Genomic DNA, 22,019 nt, shown 5'->3' on the forward strand with positions numbered 1-22,019 from the left:
TTTTATAATGTCGTACGGTACGTGTCAGCATCAAATTTCGTACCCAGGTTCCTTATAAGTTTACCTTCTATAGGTACTCACTAAGAATGGTTTTTGACTGATTCGCAACCTGACGACCGCCATTCGCGAAAAAAAACGCAAGCTCTATCATACCTTTGTATTTTATTTTCGGTATTTTCCTAAAAGGTCGCAATCTATATAGAAAGCATTTAAAAAATCGTATTTTTTAAAGAATTTTTTTTTCTTTGCCCCTAAGTAGCTACCTATATTTAACATTCTACTTCCTTTTAGACGCGTCTAAAGAAAAAAAACAACAACAAACAAACAACCATAGACACAAACAACAACAACAACAAAACAATCCTAATAGCATTAATAAGATAGATCTAGATTCTTTTTACTTTTTTTCGAGAGAGTAAGAGAGAGAAAGCCAGTAATGGTTTTTGTAACAAAGCAAAACCACACAAAAAACAACAACACTCTAATAGCATTAAAACGTGAATATGGCATTCCATCGGACCTTCGGAAAACGCACTTTTTTTCTAAGCCTGAAATTGATGGTATGAAGGAATGTATTCGGTGTCTAATAACGTACATTGCTTGCATTAAGATTAAACGTTGCAAAAAAAAAAAAAAAACGAATTTAAAAAAAAAAAGTGGGTGGGAGAGGTCGCGTTCAAAATGATAATATCGATTGAATTGAGAAGCCGAAGAAAATCATATGAGTGCATGTAAGTCTCGGGGCATATAATGAAGTGGGACTTTCCAAATCAAGTCAAAAGTCTACGTCGGAGAAATTACGATACGCGGGTTAAAAGAAATCAAAATGGGGGGGTCGAGAGAGCGAAAACAGACAGAGAGACAAACAGACAGATAGAAAAGGGACGTAAAATTTCATTGCAACAGATGTTAGGTTGATCATTAAAAGTGTGGCCCGTTTATTACAATTAAAAAAAAAGTGGGTGGTTCCGGCCATAATTGGGAGCAAATCAACGGGCGTAGCCGGTGTGTAGGCCCTACTGCTAGTTCCTAACCTAGCGAACTGCTGATGCGGATGGTGCGGGATGCACGGAGCATTAGGTTTTGAGGGGCATCAAATTGTGTGCGTCTATACTCAAGGTTATGGTTTACAAAGGGGTAAGAGTTTTTAAAATAAAATCGCTCCCCTCCCCTTCAAAATTTCTGGATCCGCTAGTGGCCACAACTATAGCAATGGAATTCAGATGCTACAGAAGGATCCTATAGGTATCACATTTAAAGATCGCATCACAAACCAAGAGAGGGTTACTGCAGCGATTGGACCACACGAGGACTTGCTATTGTAAAAACGAAAGTTAGAAATCTATGGCCATATTACAAGGTCTTCCAGGCTCGCAAAGACCTTCCTTCAGTGAACAGTACCAGGAAAAAGAAGAAGAGGCAGACAAAAAAAAAGCGATGGGAAGACAACATAAAAGAATGGATGTGCCTGCCATTGAAAGAGGTTCTATCTAAGGCAAAAGACAGGGAGGAATGGAGAAAGACGGTCGACAGATCTTGCATGATGCCCCAACTGTCAAACAGACTAAGGGATATAGGTAAAGGTACAATTAATTTGTCTTCTTTATTTTGTGTCCTCCTTAGTAAGACTTTGTTCTTCTTTTGTCCTCCTCTGGGTGTGCTTGTGTCTGGTACACGAATGTTTTGCCAGATGTCTGATATCCCTAGCACAAAACTAATATAGGTCTATCACGTAGACAATCTAGGTCTGTACACTTTATAATTGTTTCAGAAGATAAAAGGCACATTCCTCATACCATATGCTAGGACAAATTTGTACAAATGCAAACCAATGACTTGGCAGAATTTAAGTCATTGGTTAACATGTATGACTAGATCAATGACGCATAGGACGTAATCATCTTCTTTTTTTTTTGAAGTAACGTCTATATTTTTTAAGATAAGATAAGATTTTTTTTTCCAGCAGAAGGGCCGTTTTCTACTGCTGGAAGCGCATAATCAAACAAGCAAACAATTTCACCTGACTACAGGTCGTCTAGAACAAGATAGATTCCAAATAATGAACACATAATTTATTTTATTATATAAAAATTAAATTCTGCTGTCGTACATTGATAATGAATAGATAAATATGTTTATCTCTATATCTATTTATTTGGCACAGATCTACATATTAGAATCTAGATATAGAGTCTAGAAGTGACAAGAATAGCGAAATTATTTCACCGGAAACTCATTTGATTCCTTCATCAACTTTATTTTTATTATTTTTGCGGCAACGGTGAATGCTATTGACGATTGGTGAGACCATAACTCAGCGAATAATAATGGAATCTTTATATAGAATTAAGATTGAAATACTCTAATTCTACATTTACATCTGTTACTGCGATATTTTTTCTTTTCAAATGAAGACCTACTCTTGATCTAGATCTATATTATAATAAGTAAACTTCTATGATCATGAATGATGATTCATGATTTCTACTGTCTTTTCAATTTCAAGATTAGAATCAAGTCATTCAACTTTCAAGATTTAAAGTTGATCTTGATAGATAATTGTCAATTGAAGATCTTCAAGATCTTTTAACTATTTAAGACACGTCTTGTAAAAATGTTTTGGATGTTCCTTCAGAGTTGAATAAAATGTAGATTACAATTATATCCTAGTCATAGTCCAAACCTCAAGCCGAGTCTAGCCAGACAAACAACAGGGAAGGGGCAGCAGGCAGGGTATGAACTTAGGCCAGGACCATCAAAGCAATCGAACAACAGTCCAGTGCGCATACAGCACAACCAGGCAGCAGTCTATAAAGTCTATTATGATTATCTATTCATCTAATGATTATCTAGACTAATCTAGAGTCACTAGATCTAGAGTATAGGATTCACCCATTCAGCAGCTTAGATTGCTACATTTTAGATAGAAGCTCCTCATTTAAGCATGTTTAATTTTGATAGTAAAAAGGATTTAGTGTAATAGAAAGAGTTGAAAGTCATTTTATTTAACTTAAATTTTAGTTTCGGATGATAGAGTATGATGAACAGGCCAGACTTTTAGGCTAAGACTAAATAGAAGCCAGTATTGTAACTTTAGCTCATTTTGAAGATGTGTAAACAGGTACTAACCTACTTGCATTCTTCTAGAGGAGGTTAAAAATGGAAGTGAACATAAATGTAAAAACATAGATCTATTTATAATATTATCTATTGATCTAGGGAAATACCTGTATCATATAATATAGCTTTGTTGAATAAAATAATGTGTAAACATAAAATACAATATGTCCCCACGTTTGAGGAACCAACATTCTGAAGTAATTTTGTAGAGTATCCATAGTGTTTAGTGATGAATTGTAATTCGAACTATGACAATTAAGTGAAGTCAATCCATATTCCTGACACTTCTAATTCAGCATATTGATATCTACAATAGTAGATATTTATAACACAGTTTCTGCCAGACATGGCTTATTTATCATATTAATATGGCAATATGGTGTCATAGTCTAGTTTTTCAAAGTAAAAACAGATCTATGGCTTCCTGGTTATCTGGTATGCTTTTTTGACTGTCAGGATGATATTCCACAGTTCAAGTCCTGTATGAGGTTTGGACTAGGACACATGATGATTTTCATATGTTTGAAGGAATGTGTACAATTTAAAAAACAAAGAAATAAAATTACATGGTTCAGAAAAAAAATAAATGAACAGTACTGGTACCAATAGTTCTGCATTAAACATTGAAAAAAAGTAGTAGGGATTATAATATGGTAAAGACAAAGTGATATCAATAGAGCTAGCCTAAACATATATCCATTTTTTTTTTCTTATTTTCTTGTAGCAATACTTCATGTAATTTTGTTTATAAATATTTTTTTTCACAAGGTCAAGCTCTGGTAAATTAGAGGTCTTGAAAAGATCTTAAAAACTATGCCTAAATATAAAAAGGGTACATCACTAAAAGGCATCGGGGTCGAGTGATAAAGAGCTTGCCTTCTAAACTGAGGGGCCTTGGGTTCGAATCTTGGTGAAGACTGGGATTTTGGATTTGGTGATTTTTAGGAATCCTCAGAGTCCACCCAATTTTAATGGGTAACTAACATAAGATGGGGAAAGTAAAGGCAGTTGGTGATTAATGCTGGCCACATGACACCCTTGTTAACCGTCTTGGTTATAGAAACAGATGAATTTTACATCAATGAAAGAATTGACAATTTAAAAAAAAATGTCTCAATTTAACTCAAAATGACTGAAAGCTTGTGGCAGAGCCACCTTAAGTATTGATATGTCATTATTGCAATTAAGCATTGATATCTCATTATTGCAATTAAGAATTGATATCTCATTATTAAAATTAAACATTGATATCTCATTATTAAAACTGACATGAGGAACATTTTGTATAAAAATATAGCAAGCAGTTCTTGTAAAGTTTGACTTTCAAGATGGCATATACATTTTTTGTTTGTTTCTTTTAGCAGCGCTGTCTGGAGAATGAGTACTAATGGTACTTTGAATACTTTACTGAAGTACAGATTTGTCAAAAAGCCAGTTAATCAAATTACAATAGATACTCAGGTTTCCAGTGAGTGCAATGGTTTATCCAGAGGTATAGTAACTCTGTAACATTGTTTATGCATTACATCATTTTAATAATATTTTTAGGTATAATTGTAATTTTAATTAGTCTTTATGACATTATTCAGAAGAGTAACTGTCATAAAAGGTGACTTGTCTCTTGTGCAAGCGACAAGCTACCTTTAAACAGGACTGTGGATGAAATTGTCAATTACCTCCACTTCCACCCATTTTGATATCTCCCATCATCTTTATGTCAGTGAAATGATTTCTTCTAATGTAAATAACTGAATGCTTTCAGCTCAATGTTGAGTAGGAGACAAAAATACACAATTCTTTTTTTCAAGATCATTAAACAATGGTCTAAACATGGTATCTTTCCAGCTCCCTTTTTCTACATTCATTCACCTCTTGGCAAAAAAAATAAAATTAAGGTGTATCTTTTGCAAATGTTTATAACTCACTACATTAAGAATCAGGCCAATTGCTCATCATTTCTAAGCTCTTTTGTTTTTGGTTTACAACTAAAAATCTTTATAATCCTTTTCTTTATCTAGAAAACAGCAGCAGTTCTTTGGACAGTCAGTCTACAGTGCTCTTTGCTAGTCAGAACTCATCAAATGAAAGCATGCAGTCATTAAACCAAAGTCATAACAGAGTAGACAGTCAAAACACGCTACCTTATAGTCAGTCCTCAGTGCCAAGCTTAAATAGCCAGAGTACTCTGCCTTATCACTATATACCTCCTCAAAGTCCAGCCTCCAGCAGCACATGCATGTCAAACTCAACCAGTCCAGTCTTCACCTCCAAACTGAACAGTCACCAAACCAAAGTGGAAGTGACCAACCAGGTGACTCCCACAGCTTCACCAGTCACAGGACCCTGGGTCTCTAAAGCATCAGGACAAGTGAATGGGGGAAGTAACAAGGACAATGCTAGCAAGTAAGGAAATTACTCTTTATTTTAAGAAGGAGATATTTAGTGATGTCTCGAGTTTATAAAATCTTTGTAAATTGCATACTATATAGGATCACCTTCACCTATCCCTTAGTCTGTTAAACCGTTGGGGTGCCAGACTTTCTTCATTCCTCTCTGTCTTTTGCCTTGGACAGGCCCGTCCATTCTTTTATGTTGTCTTCCTATCAATTAGTCTGTATGCCTCTTCTTCAGTTATAATTTTCATATGTCAAATTATGTTTGATTTATGCGCCTTTACTTATTGTTCAGGTTTAAACGTGTCAAGCGACCTGTCGACACTGACAGTGATGAGGACACATCAACAAAAAACAAAGATGATTTTTGTCGCCTTAAAGAAATGTTTCCAGAGAAGAGTGAGAACAGAATCAGGGCAGCTCTCATTATGTATCCCAAAGACTTTCAGAGAGCTGTTAATTTTATGGCCTCAGAGAAGTGTACCACAGCCAGTAAGAATTTTTTTTTAAAAATTGAATCTGTATTTTTTTTTGTTAGTTGCACAAAAATTTCAACAGCTCAGTATGATTCTATTTATTATGGAGATCTTGGTTATGACTGCCACTTAAAAAAAAAACCAAAAAACAGCCAGATGTATGACTGAAACATTTAGGGCCTTCATATACAAATCATTAATCCTTTAAATCCTCTGTAACTAATATTATGGATTTTGCAGTACACAATTAGGGTCCTCTTTTTTATGGTTAACATATAAACATTCTTTTTTTCACCTGGAACACCATTTACAAGTAGACAGCGTATGCTATCTTTAACTGCGCTTTTTATATTTGTTAATAAGTCAAACTTCCAAGGAAATATTGCTTTGGTTTAATATAACTGAGGATTGATGTCTTAGTATGTATGTTAACAAATTTTTCTGCATATGTTAACCAATTTATCCAGTGTAGTGAAATCCTTGATACTTTTTGTATGTTTATGTGGTGTGGTTAGAATGAGTTTACATTGATGTAGTATGTTGTCTGAACATCTTTGTCCATCGATGCGTTGTTCTGACTTGTTCACCGTAAGTCTTATTACACACTCATTAATACATGTTTAAATTTAAAAAAAAAGGAATAAGACTAGAAAGAATTAATTCTTTTTGTTTTTCTGAATCTCCTAATAGGAAATAGATATAAATATCATAGTAAAAATGGCAGTGCAGTGAGATTAAATCCCAGCTAATATTCATTGTTCTATAAATGTAAAAAAAATCACATTTCTAAAAGTTAATTTGTATAAATACAATTTTAGCTGCAGAAAAGCGTCCATTACCTAAATCAGAGGAGCAGCCAGAAATTACTGGTAATTATAAGAGGATCAAAATGATGCCTGAAACACCATCACCCGTGAAAGTTGTTGGCATTGATTTTCTCCAAGAATCACAAAATTTACAGAAAGCGCTGGAGTTTTTACAAGGATGTTTCCCAGCAAAGTCTATTCAGGTTAGTAGTAGGGGTGTTAGTAAACATGGACAAAAATAACTGCAAATAGATAGATGCAGATATAATTGGTGTTAGTAGACATGGAAAAAAAAAACTGCTAATAGTTTGATTTAGATATATTTTATTTCTGAATTATCTGAAGGTTATGTGTGCAATTAATTTGCTTAAAACTAAATAATTTTAATAATTTGTGCTCTTAAAATTTATTTTTTTTACAACTTTACTAAAGAAGAGAGGGCTCTGTGGCTGAGTGGTAAAGCGCTTTGTTTTTGTACTGAAGGTCCTGGGTTCAAATCCTGGTGAAGACTGGGATATTTATTTCGGGATTCTCTGGCGCTCTTGAGTCCACCCAGCTCTAATGGGTACCTGACATTAGTTGGGGAAATGTAAAGCCGGTTGGTCGTTGTGCTGGCCATGACACCCTCGTTAACCGTAGGTCACAGAATTAGATGACCTTTACATCATCTGCCCTTATAGACCACAAGGTCTTAAAGGAGAACTTTTTTTTCTAAAGAATAACTTTTTTTTTTACTTTTTTATTTTGCTAACCCTTATCAGTTCTTAATACAATGCTAATAACAACTTAAAAATGTTTTTTTTTTTTTTTAAAGTAAACATTGTGTTTCTTTTCTGTGCAACAGCATTTAAAAAAGGTTTTGAAGGCCCACAATGGGAATACAGATACTGCTGTAACAGAACTTTCTAATGAAGACATTATAATCTTGGATGATGATGCTGAGGAGGCTGGACCTAGCAGTGATGCTTCTAGCCAAACAGTGAAGAAAACATCTGCACTGAAACCTAAGTTGTCTGAATCAAAAGGTACGAGAAATATGATAGGCTTAAAGAAAGCTTTGGAAAGAAAAAGTTCCACCCTCTTTTCAGCTGAAATGGTTACATAACCTTGTGACATAAATATGTCCATGACATAACCTTGTGAAGTAAACTTGTCACCGACATGACATAACATTGTGACATAAACTTGTCAATGACATGAATTAGCCTTTGACAAAAACATGTCCATGATATGACTTAGTTTTGTGGCAAACTTACCAGTGACCTTGTGACATATACTTTTATATGACATAACATAACCTTTTGACATAAATGTGTCTATGACATGATGTAACCTTGTGACATATACTTGTCAATGAAATGACATACATTTGCCTATGACACTTGTTTTATTGTTGTTGTTTCCTTAAAGGGAAATTTATTTTTCTTGTTTTTTTTTAATATTTTTTTTTTTGTTCAGTGCGAAAGAAAAAAGAAAAAGATGTAGATGTTAGTGATGAGGATGAAGATTATGATGATTATGGCAGTGGTGACAGTGATGACAGTGAGGTTAGTAGTTTGGATTGCCATATTTATTTTTGTATTTATTTCATTTTTTTTAAAGACTTATAGAAAATGGTTCAAGTTTAATAATACAGAGCTAACAGATATGTTTTCTTCTTTGCCAAGGAATTTCTACATTTTATTTCCATTATTCTGCATTAAGAAAAAACATTTTAAAATATTTCTTATTAGAGACCACATTTTTCTCTGCTCTAACATCTACTGTGAAAATTAATATAAAAATGATTTTTATTCAGGCCATTTTAAGGATACACTAATGTGGTATTCTTCATTTTCTTGGGACATAGGTGTCGCCCTCTAAGAGGCAACAGATTTTGGGTTGCTTTTATATATTTGAAAGCTCTTTTTTTGTTTATTTACTTGCCATCTAGTTTTTTTTCATGTGTTTGTTTTTTTTTTGTTTTTTTTTTACATGACAGGATCTTGATAATAAGACCAAGTCAGAAACAGACAATTTCTTACAATTCTTTCAAGAAGCTACATTTGAAGAGCTCACTGCCATGCCAGGATGCTCCAAGAAAAAAGCAGAGCTCATCGTGAGTCTTAGACCTTTCCCCACCTGGCAAAGCTTGGTACGTAAATGGAATTCATGTTTATTTTTTTTATTTTTTTAGAGTTCTGTAAAATAAGTTAATGATGTGTAAAGGGTCAGATCATTATTTAATTCTATATTGTGTATTTAAAAAAAAAAACACCTCAAAAACCACAGTTTATTTAATAAAAATAACCCTTCAAATTTTAATCATGAGCTAAAACATTGCATGAATCCAAGGGAAGCAACTCAACAAGGAATCCAGATGAAGCTGAATGGTGTTTATTTACCTGTGATAAAAGTTGTGAGAACATCACAATAAACATTAATATCAGTCTTAGGTCTTCTAACTCTGGCGTGGAGGATTCACCATCTGTCTTCATTTTCCTACACTGTTGCCACCTATGTCTTGACATTCCTACAGGGTTGACTATCTTGCCACTAACACAGGGTCACTGTCTCTGCTGCTCTCTATCTTCTGGTTGTCTCAAGAATGGCAGTCTAGAGTCTATATAAATAGACAGGAATGTCTTCCACAAGCAGGAAGGACCCTTCCACAGTTTCCCCCAGAGAACCTACTGGCGATGATCCAAGCTCTGGTTCTGTTTCTCCATTCACTTAGGCCGGAATCAACTGTCTCTCCTTGCTCATATCAACATGTCATCTCCCACTAGTCTTGAACAGTTTTGGTGTGCACCAGAGGGCTTTGGCAGAAGCAGTTATAATTTTTTTTTTTTCTATTACTAAAGGATATTTAGTCTCATTAAATTTATCTTTTACATCAGGCATTATAATTGTATTTATTTTTATTATTAATGGTAAAATAAACAATGTATAATAAACTTTATAATGCTGTATGTTTTGATAATGCTGTATGTTTTGATTTAAAAAGCTGGTCAAACATATAAAGTTCTAGCTAAATAGCTTTCAACCAATAATTGTTTCATTGAAACCAGCTGGACGCGTTCAATGCAGAGAAACAGTTGTCCACGTCACTGATTTCTGGGTGTAAGGAGATCATGCATGTTAGAAACACCATCCGCCGCCTAATGATGAAGTGTGAAAGTATCTCCCAACAGATGGGAATGGTTGTGTCCAGACTTACTAGGCAGGATTCGCAAAGCACACAGAGAGATGAGTTGAAAATTACAAAACAACCTGAGCTACTGAATAAAGAGTGAGTAGAAATATCAATGCCAATCCAAAATAATTTTCTCCGAAACCTTATTCATTTAAACATGTTAATATTTTCATTATCAAGTTGCAAATTGTCTCGAGTTTGATTTAAAATAGTTTATTTTTTATGAGCTTCCCTTTTATTTTTATATATTATTTTATATTTAGTACAAAAATGAATGTATTCCCAGCTAATTGTAAACAATCTGTGACCAATGTGGGCTTTTGTTTTGTTACAGAACTTCAAATATTTTATTAAAATATTTAATTTTTTTTTGAAGATTTAACTTTTTATCTCACTGTGTCGCAATGTTTCTTTCTCAGGTTTGAACTTCAACCCTATCAGTTGATAGGTGTTAGCTGGCTGAAGATAATGCATGAGCAACATTTGAATGGAATTCTTGCAGATGAAATGGTAATGTTTTATTTTTCACTTAAAACAATGTAGCACTTGATGCAAGTATAGTCATTATACAAAGTATACAAGTATAGTCATAATACATAGTATATAAGTATAGTCATAAAACAAAGTAATTTAAAAAATTTATGGAAAAATGAATTTAGTTTTCTTCGTATTTCAATTGTGTCCAGGGTTTGGGAAAGACTATTCAGGCAATTGCATTTTTGGCTCACCTAATGGAATCAGGCGAGGAAGGACCACATGTTATAATTGTACCATCCTCTACAATTGGTTAGTAACTTCCTATATATTGACCTTAACGTAGGCAGTTCTTTTAAGCAACATTACAATATTCTGTCTTTTGTGTTCAGAAAACTGGTTGAGAGAGTTGCAGAGATGGTGCCCTGCTCTAAAAGTAATTGTGTACTATGGCTCTCAGGAAGAGCGAAGAGCTGTTAGACATTCCATATTTTTCCAAGGAGAAGAATTTAATGTTCTCTTGACTACGTGAGTTGTTTTTTTATTTTTAGCCTGTTAATTTGGTTTTCCTAATTTCCTGAATTGTTGCTTAAATTGGGGCTATTAAAAATGTCATTCTAAACCTGGGGGGAGTGAGGGGGGGGGGGTTGTTTTACTCTTGCTAACTAATTAAAATTTAATTGACTTAGATTTGGTTCCTGTGCCGTTCTGTGCTTAGAGCGGCAAGCTCCCTCAACAAAGATTGATAACTTGCTCTGTGTTCAATATTTGCCCTTTGTGTGCAATTAACTAATTAAAACAACTACTTGAAAAAGATTTTATAAAATATTTCCCATTGTTGCAAGTTATATAAGCAGAGGTGACCTGTCTAGGCCAAGTTATGTTTTCACAATGGTAATGTAATATAATTTTTTGAACAGTTGATTCTGTTGTTTGTCATGTCCTAGATATAAGTTGACTCTGTTGTTTGTCATTTCTTAGATATAACATGGCCACAGGTGGTGTTGAAGACAGGGTGCTTTTTAAAAAATTTGAATTCCACTACGCAGTATTTGATGAAGGTCACATGCTGAAGAACATGTCCTCTTTGAGGTTTCAAAATCTCATGAAGATAGCAGTAAGAAGTTGCACTTTGATTTCTTTTGTTTGGTCTATCCTTCCAGTTTCAACTTTTCTTTCACACATAAATTTGGTTTGTATATAAAAGAATAATTGAAACAGTCAGTAAGTAATTTTATAGTGCATATATTTAAATGACTGGGTCTCAAATTCTCCCTTTTAAATTAAAACATATGACACTGAAGTACTGAAACATTAACTAGTTTTTGATGGGCTCATAACTTGGATTTTAAAACAAATTTTGATTCTAATTCTTTAGTATTTAGAACAACAAACAAGTGTTCATTGTATTGTTAAAATTGAATGTAAGTATTAAATCTTTTTGTTTATAATGATTGTTTGTCTAGGCTGAACGCCGTTTGCTTTTGACTGGGACTCCTTTACAAAACAATCTTCTAGAACTGATGTCATTACTCTGTTTTGTGATGCCAGAAATATTTCAAGGCAAAACAGATCATCTCAAGAAAGTCTTTGCCATGATATCAGTAAGTTAAATTTTTTTTTAACTTTTGTTTTTGTAAAGTTTTTATTGGTTTGTTACTTTGTATAAATACACTTTTATATTTTTTTATACAAATATTTCATTCATAATTAGTTGTTCAATTTGAGTAATTGGAGAATTCTTTGAATGCTTTAAACACAGAGGTCAGAAGAGAAGCAGAAAAGTAGATTTGAGAGAGACAGAATTGCTCAAGCTAAAAGAATTATGAAGCCTTTTGTTTTACGTCGGTTAAAACGAGATGTAAGTACAGTTGCACAATGGTTGCATTGAAAACAAACTTTGTTTTATCACCTAAAATGCTTAAATTTGACCACTTTTTTTTTTAAAGGCTTATAAACATTAACATTCAATCCAGATACACTCTAAGAGAAAGTTTAATAACAGAACTGAATAACCCGCATTTAATTACTAAGTAAACATTTAAAAATAAATCTCATGGGAAAAAAAAGAGTTTAACTTGGGAAAAAAAACTTTTAAGAGAAAGTTTAATAACAGAACTGAATAACTGGCATTTAATTTGTCATAAATGAACATTGTTAAATAAATCTCATGAAAAAAAACAAAACTTGGGAAAGAAAAACTATGAGGGACAAATTAAAGGATGATTACAGAGTAAAATTAAAAAGTGATGAACGAAATGTATCAAATAAAATTGCTTTTTAGTTGGTATATACATTGATACATAACAAGATTTACATAAACTTTGTTCACATCTCCAGGTCCTACAACTACTTCCAAAGAAGACAGAACATATAGAAAAATGTCAGTTAGTACCTAAACAGCAAGAGTTGTATGATAGCCTAGTAACAAAATACTCTCAGGAGATAGGAGACAATCCTGATGCAGCGCCAAATGGAGGAGTTGGTATATTCATGCAGTTTAGGAAAGCTGCCAACCATCCGCTGCTACTTAGGAATTTATACACAGATGATATACTCTCAAAAATGGCAAAAGACATTGCTAAGGTATTGCATGTTTTGTGAAGTTTGGCAAGTTATTTTCTTCATTCAAAGTGAGATGGTTGACTATCATAACATTATACTTTCTCAATTCTCTGCTGCATAAGCGTTGATGTCATTGAAGCATATAACATATTATAGATTATACATACTGTTGTATTTGTTTTTTTAAATTTATCTTGATACAAATCCGTGGACTTTTTTTTTTTGCACAAAGCAATTAATACTAATTACAGTTATTGTTGATCTAAGAAAGTGAGTTATTATTTTATCATAAAACTTTTTAGATAGACACCTGGTATAAATTAGTAACAAAATAAATAACACCTAATTATGAGATGAACAGTAACTTATTTTACTTATCACTTTATTGCCTAACAGGAACCGTCTCATAAAGAAAGAGGAGCCCTGCCCAATCTTATACAAGAAGACATGGCTGTGTTGAATGACTTTGATTTGTTTAATTTATGTAAACAGTATAAGGTAAGTTTTGCTTTTACTGTAAAACATGTATCTGTTGACTTGATAATTCCTTTATTTTGATGCATTTCTGGCTCTTGATGTTCAAAAGTTATAAAACTCATTACACCATTAGTGTTCAATGTCTCGTGCTTAATAGCAGCATGTGTATATGTCTAAATCTTTTTGTCTTGCAGAAATATCTTGGAAAATACTCCTTAGACCCATCAGTGATATTAGAGTCTGGGAAATTTAAAAAGATGGATGAGTTGATGCCAAAGATGAAAGATAGGGTATGTTTTGAAGTCTATATTTGGGTATGTTTCGAAGTCTATATTTGGGTATGTTTTGAAGTCTTTATTGGGGTATGTTTTGAAGTCTTTATTGGGGTATGTTTTGAAATCTATATTTGGCTTTTCTTTATTCACAAAAAGTGTAAACAAAGCATGAAACTGCTTTAAAATTTGAGTTCTGTATATCCTAATATTTACTGTAATTAAACAATTAGCATTACATTTCATTATTGTTAGGCTCGTAATAATTTCCAATGTTTCTCTTCTTGTATGAAAGAATGACAGAGTCCTAGTCTTCAGCCAGTTCACCATGATGCTTGACATTCTAGAGATTTACATGGACCACAATGGCTACAAGTACCTTAGAATGGATGGACAGACTCCAGTCCCTGACAGGTTAGTAGTATTTTAAAGTAGTCTGTGAGATAGATATATTTCTGTTCTGACCATGTAACCACAGATCCATTATTTGCATTTTTTTTTAAATTCCCAAAATATAAACAGGTGATCATCTAATTCTACTTAAGGGTTCATAGAGTGATTCTCTGCACATTTTTGTTAAACTCTGGAAGTTGGATCTAGTGAAACATGGCATTGTCTCCAGTGAATATTGTACTTAACCCATTAGCTCCTTCTGCAGTTAGAAACTTTTCCCGTTTTAGTCCTAAACCATTGTAGAACGTTTCTAAAATCCCCTATTCAATATACTTGCTTTAAACTTTTTAAAATGAAGATTTCTACTAGTCTCGTTGCAGATCATTTTGGAGATTACCAATTCTATTTTTAATATAATCAGGAATATTTTTATTGCTTAATTAATTTTTCAAACAAACAGGCCCATAGCCCCTGTGTATTAGCTCCCACATGGGAAAATGGGTATTTTTGAAGCTTTTTTATATTCTAATGGTATTAAAAGTATTTTTTTTTTAAACTAGACATATTCTATTTTTTTACAGTTGTTTGTTTGTTTACATGTATTAGATCTATTAAATTTGAGTTAACGTTTCAGATAGGCCTAGGCCTGAACAAGATTCTGGCACCAAAACACCCCTTTAGAAATAAGAATTTTATGGAGAGCTGCCTGAACTGGAAACAATTACACGTTGTTCATTTCAGATATAGTAGTACTTACTGGCTATTATCAGAACCCTCCAACATGTAAATGAGAATGTGAAAAAAAAAGTTACATGTTACTTATATCCCTTTTTATTTGGTTGCTAAATAAATTAATATGCTACAAACTGGTTTTGTTTATTCAGGTTGCAGCTTATTGACCGCTTCAACAATGAACCCGATATATTTGTGTTCCTCTTGTCTACACGTGCCGGTGGCCTAGGCATCAATTTGACTGCGGCCAACACAATTATACTCCATGACATAGATTTCAACCCTTACAATGACAAGCAGGCAGAGGACAGGTGTCACCGACTGGGACAACAAAGGTATGTACATGTCAGTTGGTTAGTTGTACATTCAAGTTTTGTCATTAGTATTAAAGGCAATAGAGAATAAATCTAAAAAAATTAAAATATTTATCTCCTTGTCATTTTGATTAAAAAAAAACTACTTTTTGAATAATAACTGTCTAGATACAAGGACTGAGATACTATTGTTTGGAAATCAGTTGCGCTATTTCTTTATCTTTCTTATGGCTTCTATTGTGCCTTGTGTACAAGCCAAGTTCAAGGACGTGTCCATACCTTGAGCCTTTCGAACCTGACATTAATAAATAAATCAGTTAAAAAAAAGAGATAACTAACAAATAATGTCCTTTGGATCTAGTTCTGCAGTTCTCTACTTTCATTGTCAGCAGTTTCTGAAGAACTTAGTCTTTCATCAACAATACATCTTGATATTTTATTAATAAAAAATCTAATATGCTTTGTTCTAAACATGTTTTCCTGTTTCTCTTTGAGTTCAGAAACATGCTTGGTTTTCTGTGTTTATTAATTTGACATAAATTCTTTTCAATTCATTACATTTGAACGAACACTGCACTGAGCAAATTATAGTTGTATATAATGAAGGCAAATACACAATTATCAGCAAAAGCACTTACAAATATCTTATTATCAAAATAATGTCTTTTTAATATGGGTATTTAGATTTTTTAGGACATATTTTCAAATCAGTTAAATAAAAGTGTCATTTTATTTTAATTACACTTTGTCTGCATGTCTAATTATTTCATTCCAAGTTCGTTTTGAAATTACTTTGCACTTAGAAACTGTTAAAAAAAAAAAAATAAATAAAAACAACTTTTGAAACAATACTTTAAGAAACCTTGAAATCTGTGGTGCTCAAATTATTGATTACAGCTTTTTTTTTTTATTTGACCTTAATAATAGATTTATAAAATAGAAAAGTCCTGGTAGAACTTTAAATAAACTAATACTGAACTTTTTTTTTTTTTTTTTTATAGAGAAGTAACTATAATCAAGTTGATCTCTGAAGACACTGTTGATGAAGCAATGCTGAGTTGTGCCAATGGTAAACTTATGTTAGAAAAAGATCTAACAGGTCCAGCCAATGGTAAGAATAAAAACGTCTTTTTGTTGCTGTCTCTTCTTATAGAAAACTCTTACATAGAATTAGCTCAACTATTCTTTGCTTTGTCACATTGCATTTGAATCTAGTGTTAACACATTTTCCAATCTTCCTTACTATACTTAGTATGCTATGGTCCAATCTCTTTTTGTAGATATGTGGGGATAGAGGGTATCTGGGAGAGAATGCTGTGCTGCTATTAGTTGCTTAGCTAACACAGGTCAAATCAAATCTGTAATTAAACAAGTCCACATCAGGATTGAGACTTGCCACTTAGCCGCACATCCACAGTGCGATCATAAAAGCCGCATCTCTCCATTCTGATTTATTCTGTGCTTAACGTTTTTGCCTGGACTTTTAGCTGTTGTAGATCTGCCACCGTACTCTTGGTCTGCTTTTGGGGCGCCTTCCTTTTTGGGTTTGGCCTGTGAACAATCTTTGCTTCTCGATTCTCCGGCATTCTTGCGAGGTGACCGGCCCAATGTCGTCTGTTACTTTTTATTTTTCTCTCTATGGAAGGGTCTTTGTATAGCTGGTATATTTCTTCGTTGGTGTGAATTATCCATCCGGTTTCTTCATGTATGTCACCATAAAATTTTTCTGAGAATTTTTCTTTCCCAAGTCATTTCTTACTTGTCACTAATATTAATTTTTCTTATTTCTAATATTTTTGAGTTCCAAAATAAGTTTTGTTAAATGAAAAATGTCCATTCACAGAAGAAGAGAATGAAGATAATACTAAAGATGTCGCCAGTTTATTGAAAGAAGTTTTAAGGTCAAGGCAAAAAAAGAAAGATGACCATAAGGAAGGCAGCAGCCAGCACTTGACCAAAGTGGACAGCAAGGCCAGCTCATCATGACCCATGTGTAGTGACTTAGTTGAAAACTGATTTCTTTGTTACGGTTAAGACATGTTAGCCTGTCCCTGTTTGATATGAAAATGTTTACATTTGAACTGTGTATATAGGAACTAAGTGTGGTTCTGTTGATGTTAGTAAACATTCTTGTTCATGTCAGTCATCTACAGATTCTTCATCGCTGTGCTGATGTCTCTTTTTTTTATATATATATATATATTTGTAGCTGCATTGAATTATGTTTTGTGTCTCATTTCATTAACTCATTAGGTTTTTCATGGAGCTATTTTCTAGGTTTCTAGTGCAACTTTTTTGTTTGCAAAGCTATGATTGAGTCCTTATTTTAGTTGTCTTATGAAAGACATAGACAAAAGGTTAGAATAAATACTTATACATGTTGATTGTGGTATTTAAAGCTTGCATTGAATAAAGATGGTGTTACTGTAAGGATGAAAATAGTCAGCTGTGTGGGTGTCTTGTTTTCTGGAAAATGGTTTTAACAAATATAGAATAGGCTTTTTTTTGTTCCTTTGCTAAAAGGAGACCATCTGGACAAGATTGATTCATTTTCATGCATGGCAATTAGATTAATAATTTATTTTGTTACAATAAATGAGTTAATTATGGCTCTGTAATTAACTATTTACTTTTCTGTACCGAAAAAAATTTTTTGGATCTAAAGAAAAAAATCAAACTATTTCATATGTATTATTAGAAGAGTTCAAATGTGCATCTCAATTTAATTATTACTCCACACATTTCTTAATTCATTTCCAGCCTGCCTATAAAATAATTTGTTGTCATCACTTTTATATTGTGTGTATATACAATATACATTGCCCTGGGTGTTTTGTACACATAATTATTTACAAATGAATGACAGTTGTTGAGACATTTCTAGAGGGAATTCTGGAGGACTAAAATTGAGGCTGTTAAAGTGTCCATTACTGGGTTTTATGACCTGAGAAGTTTTTTTTTTTTTTAGGATCATTCAGTAATGAGAAATGTGTTTGAAAATGTAGAAGCTTACTTAGAAAACTGTGTGCATTACCAACTAAGAAATGTAACATCAGTTTTATTCTCTGACATTCTACTAATTGGACTTGTGAAGGAAAATATTCAAAAATCACAGCTTAAAAACTTAGGTCTGTCTGGTGTGTTTTTTTTTCTTTCCCACTGGCATATATAAATTATTTTTTGTAAATTTGATTCCTGAGTTTTTTTTTTGTTTTTTTTTTTAATAAAATGATAGCTCATGAGATTGTCTAAAAAATGTGTCAACTAATAACTGAAACATTGGTTTAAAAGCTTCAGAAGTGAATTGTTTTTCCTTCTCAGTAAAAGTATTCCTCTTGTGAAAGTTTTTTTTTAAAGGCATATTTCTATTGGAGCAAAATATTTTCTTATGACCTTGTTGTGATAGCACTCTATTCTTTTCGTTTATTCTAACAATTGTGGTACTTTGAGCACTCCCAGAATGCAATAAAAGTTTTGGTTCTATATTTTTACTTCATAATAATTACATCACTTTATTTACATTTTGCAAGTACCAAAAGGATAATGCCATTTTTTGTTTTACTGGGGTATTTTATTGTTTTCTTCTGCTGAAGATCACTTTGTGCCAGAATCTTTAGGAACACATTTAATATGAATTGAATTACTAATGGGAAGCCATTTTAATCATTTAGAAAACAATTTATTTATATTCATGAGACATTCACATTAGATTTACACCCTAACAACAAAGACTAAAAATAAAAACATTTGGACCTCTTTACATGATCAAATATTTGTTTGGAAATCTTGATTTAGTTACCAGATTAATTTTTTTTGTTTGTTTATCCGAAAGTCACTAAATTTGTTTACATAAGACATAATGTGTGCCATTGAGTGCCTCCATCAGTAGAATTAACCAATCATTTTCATACTCTGTCAGCCTTTAAATTGTCAAATTGTAAAAGAAATACATTTTGTTGAGCAAAATTTTTTTTTTCCTTTTCATTTTAGTGTTGTTTTTGTTTTTCTTTTGTGAAGAAGAAACAATGCACTTCTAGATTATGATCTTATAGTCTTATAATTCTATTTTGTTAATTTCTTTTTCTGTTGTTATTAACAGTTTTTGTTGAGATATTACCCTGTTGTGTTTTAATTTAATTTTGTTTCTGTGTTAAAAATGACATACTGAATTGAGGAATTAATTGACCACTAAAAAAATAGATTTTTTAAAAAGTTTATGCAAGGATTTGAGGGTTGCATTAATCATATGCTCCATTTTTAAAATAGTTATTGAAATAACACTAGGCTATAAAGTATGTCTCATGTCATTGTCTTTGCAAATAAAAAGGGCACATGTGTCCATACAAAAAAACATGGTTTTGATAGGTTTCAATAAATTTGTGATTATGTCAAGATTGTCTCCCTCTATGAGGATCCAATAATATATTTGTTTGTATTAAAATTGCTAAAGTTTAAAATCCCTAGATTTCTTTTCTTATTTTGTATGGCAGTAAATTAAAGAACTGGACCTAGTTGAAATGAAAAAATTGAAAGACATTTTTCAAATCCTGGTGAAGACTGGAATTTTTAATTTTGGGATCTTTGGGTGCCTCTGAGTCCATCCAGCTCTAATGGGTACCTGACCTTATTTGGTGGTTGGTCGTTGTGTTAATCGTGAGCCAATCTATCGCAAGGTCTGAAAGGGGAACTTTCCTCTTTTAGTGCATTTAATTGATAAGGCGTAAGATTCCTCTTAGAAATGATTTGCTGATTGTGTGACATGGACTAAAAGAAATGGAAAATGAAGATCTTATGGAAGAAAAAGTCATACATTTGGCCCAGGCACAAAAAGAAATGGCAACCCAGCAGAGAAATGCCAACTTCGACAAATACAAACAAATGTCGAAGATGGCCAATTTAAAAAAAAAAAAAAAAGATTATATCGGTTCTTGCCTAATGCTAACGAAGTCATCAGAACTACCTGAAGGGCAATGGAGTTGAGCCTTTTAACAGGAAGAGCACTAGATGTCTGTATACTTATTATATTAGCATGCCATTACTGTGCATTTATTGTCAACCAGCAAAAAAATCCATTTTACAGAAAAGATACAAAAAAAATGAATCTAAACGAGCGGAGCAAAACTTGATCGTTGTAGCCAAGTCGAATTTCCCACCAACTTTTCTTCGAATGGCGAAATTGCCAAATCATTGAGTATTAAATGTGTTATCTTTGATCACAAGTAATTCTTGATCAACTTTACTTTGGAAACACTTTGCTTGCATATAGCCACACTTACTATAATCATCACTAATATGCGAATCAGGATGATGAAACACTTACTATAATCATCACTAATATGCGAATCAGGATGATGAAACACTATTATCATCACTAATATGCGAATCAGGATGATGAAACACTATTATCATCACTAATAAGCGAATCAGGATGATGAAACACTTACTATAATCATCACTAATATGCGAATCAGGATGATGAAACAAATAGCCAATATCTTTTATGCAACTCAACTTGTCCTTGTTTCTGAAGGTCGGAGCTCTCCTTCACTCCAGAAGAAATCTGTTTTGCCACTGTCGCTAGGAGCACTATCGAGATTTCGATCTGATAATTCAATAATTGGGAAGCCACATTATGAAGTTGCTAAAATCGGGTGATTATTTCTTGAACCATCCTTGTTTTGGAAGGTAGAATTGCGCTCGTTAATTTCAGTTAATACAGGATCCAAAACCCAAAGTAGGTGAGAAAATTAAGAGAACGAATCCGCCTGCTTCAGATTTAGTAGAACAATTTTCATCTGTAGGCCTACTAGTCAATGTTATCAGAGTTTCTATCTGTAATTTTGAAATTGTCTCCCTAACTACCTTGACCGCGCTCCAGCGGGTTTCAACCAAGCGATTAAATTATTTTTACGAGGACGTCCCAGTGGTGTGCTGCAGTTGAGAAATGTAAACGGTTCAGCAGCCCGAATTCCAGCCAAAATTCAGTGAAAATTTCGAGCAGACAATGAATTGTGCTTTTGTTTCTTCCAACAAGCGATGATCTATTAACTGTGAGCTCTGATGTTCTCATGTGTTTTCTATTTTCGGCGATACCCTCCACCACTAATTGTATCCATCGATGTATTTAAATACAGATTAAATACTTGATTCAGGGGAAGCAAAATAAGGGTTATTTAATTAATTTTTTTTTGAAGAGTAAAACATCTACTTTCTCGAAACTTTCTTTGTTTTGGCATTTTGCGGTAGAACCATGAATTTGAAAGCTTCCTCGCACTTCCTTTTGTTTACTATGACAGTATTACAATTAACTAGTTAATAATGAAAAAAATACACCCGAAAATAAAGGTATTCTGAATGCAAATATATTGACATACAATTTGAAAGACGCAGTGAATTCTTTCCAAAATGTCTCAAACTAAAAAGAATGTTAGTGAAATAAAAATAAAATAGGACAATAATCTAGATCTACAGTCTAGATGCATATAAACTCTATACCGAGATCATTGGCGTAGCAAGGGATTTGAGGGCGGGGGTGGGGGTGCATTTTGACATTCGACATCATGACATGAGATAATGTAGGCCTACTTTATAAATATATCATATGTCTAATGTTTGGAATACACGCCACATTGTCACAAATTTACATAACATGAAATCATGAATAGTAATATAACATGGCATTGGCTTAATATTGTTATAACCCTAGCTGCCATGCACACAGCAATTTTAGCTAGTGCTGATATGGTGCGCACAGTTGGAGACTAGACTGAACAAGGTCCGCCCAAGTCTAGAGCCGATATGAAGAGGCTGTGCTCAAGGCAG

At 33.1% G+C, this 22,019-nt stretch overlaps 1 protein-coding gene across 3 annotated transcripts; it reads left to right on the plus strand.

The window, feature by feature from the left end:
* Positions 1-1,497: 1,497 nt before the first annotated feature.
* LOC106078781 (SWI/SNF-related matrix-associated actin-dependent regulator of chromatin subfamily A containing DEAD/H box 1B-like) lies at positions 1,498-19,548 on the plus strand. Of its 3 annotated transcripts, none has more exons than XM_056031826.1 (22): positions 1,498-1,577; positions 4,485-4,612; positions 5,139-5,523; positions 5,809-6,005; positions 6,808-6,998; positions 7,640-7,820; positions 8,254-8,342; positions 8,777-8,929; positions 9,846-10,066; positions 10,390-10,480; positions 10,657-10,756; positions 10,837-10,972; positions 11,426-11,561; positions 11,911-12,048; positions 12,207-12,305; positions 12,785-13,030; positions 13,406-13,507; positions 13,681-13,776; positions 14,054-14,172; positions 15,036-15,218; positions 16,199-16,308; positions 17,041-19,548. In XM_056031826.1, exons 1-22 carry the CDS (start codon positions 1,513-1,515, stop codon positions 17,181-17,183), a joined length of 3,309 nt encoding a protein of 1,102 aa, XP_055887801.1. In that variant the 5' UTR covers positions 1,498-1,512; the 3' UTR covers positions 17,184-19,548. The 3 variants fall into 3 exon arrangements, with proteins under 3 accessions (XP_055887801.1, XP_055887803.1, XP_055887804.1); XM_056031828.1 differs by lacking the exon at positions 1,498-1,577 and adding an exon at positions 2,160-2,301 and having other exon boundaries at positions 4,482-4,612; XM_056031829.1 differs by lacking the exon at positions 1,498-1,577 and adding an exon at positions 2,214-2,301.
* Positions 19,549-22,019: the final 2,471 nt, after the last annotated feature.

The sequence above is a fragment of the Biomphalaria glabrata genome, chromosome 6, assembly GCF_947242115.1.
Source record: "Biomphalaria glabrata chromosome 6, xgBioGlab47.1, whole genome shotgun sequence".
In the NCBI taxonomy this organism is placed as follows: Eukaryota; Metazoa; Mollusca; class Gastropoda; family Planorbidae; genus Biomphalaria; species Biomphalaria glabrata.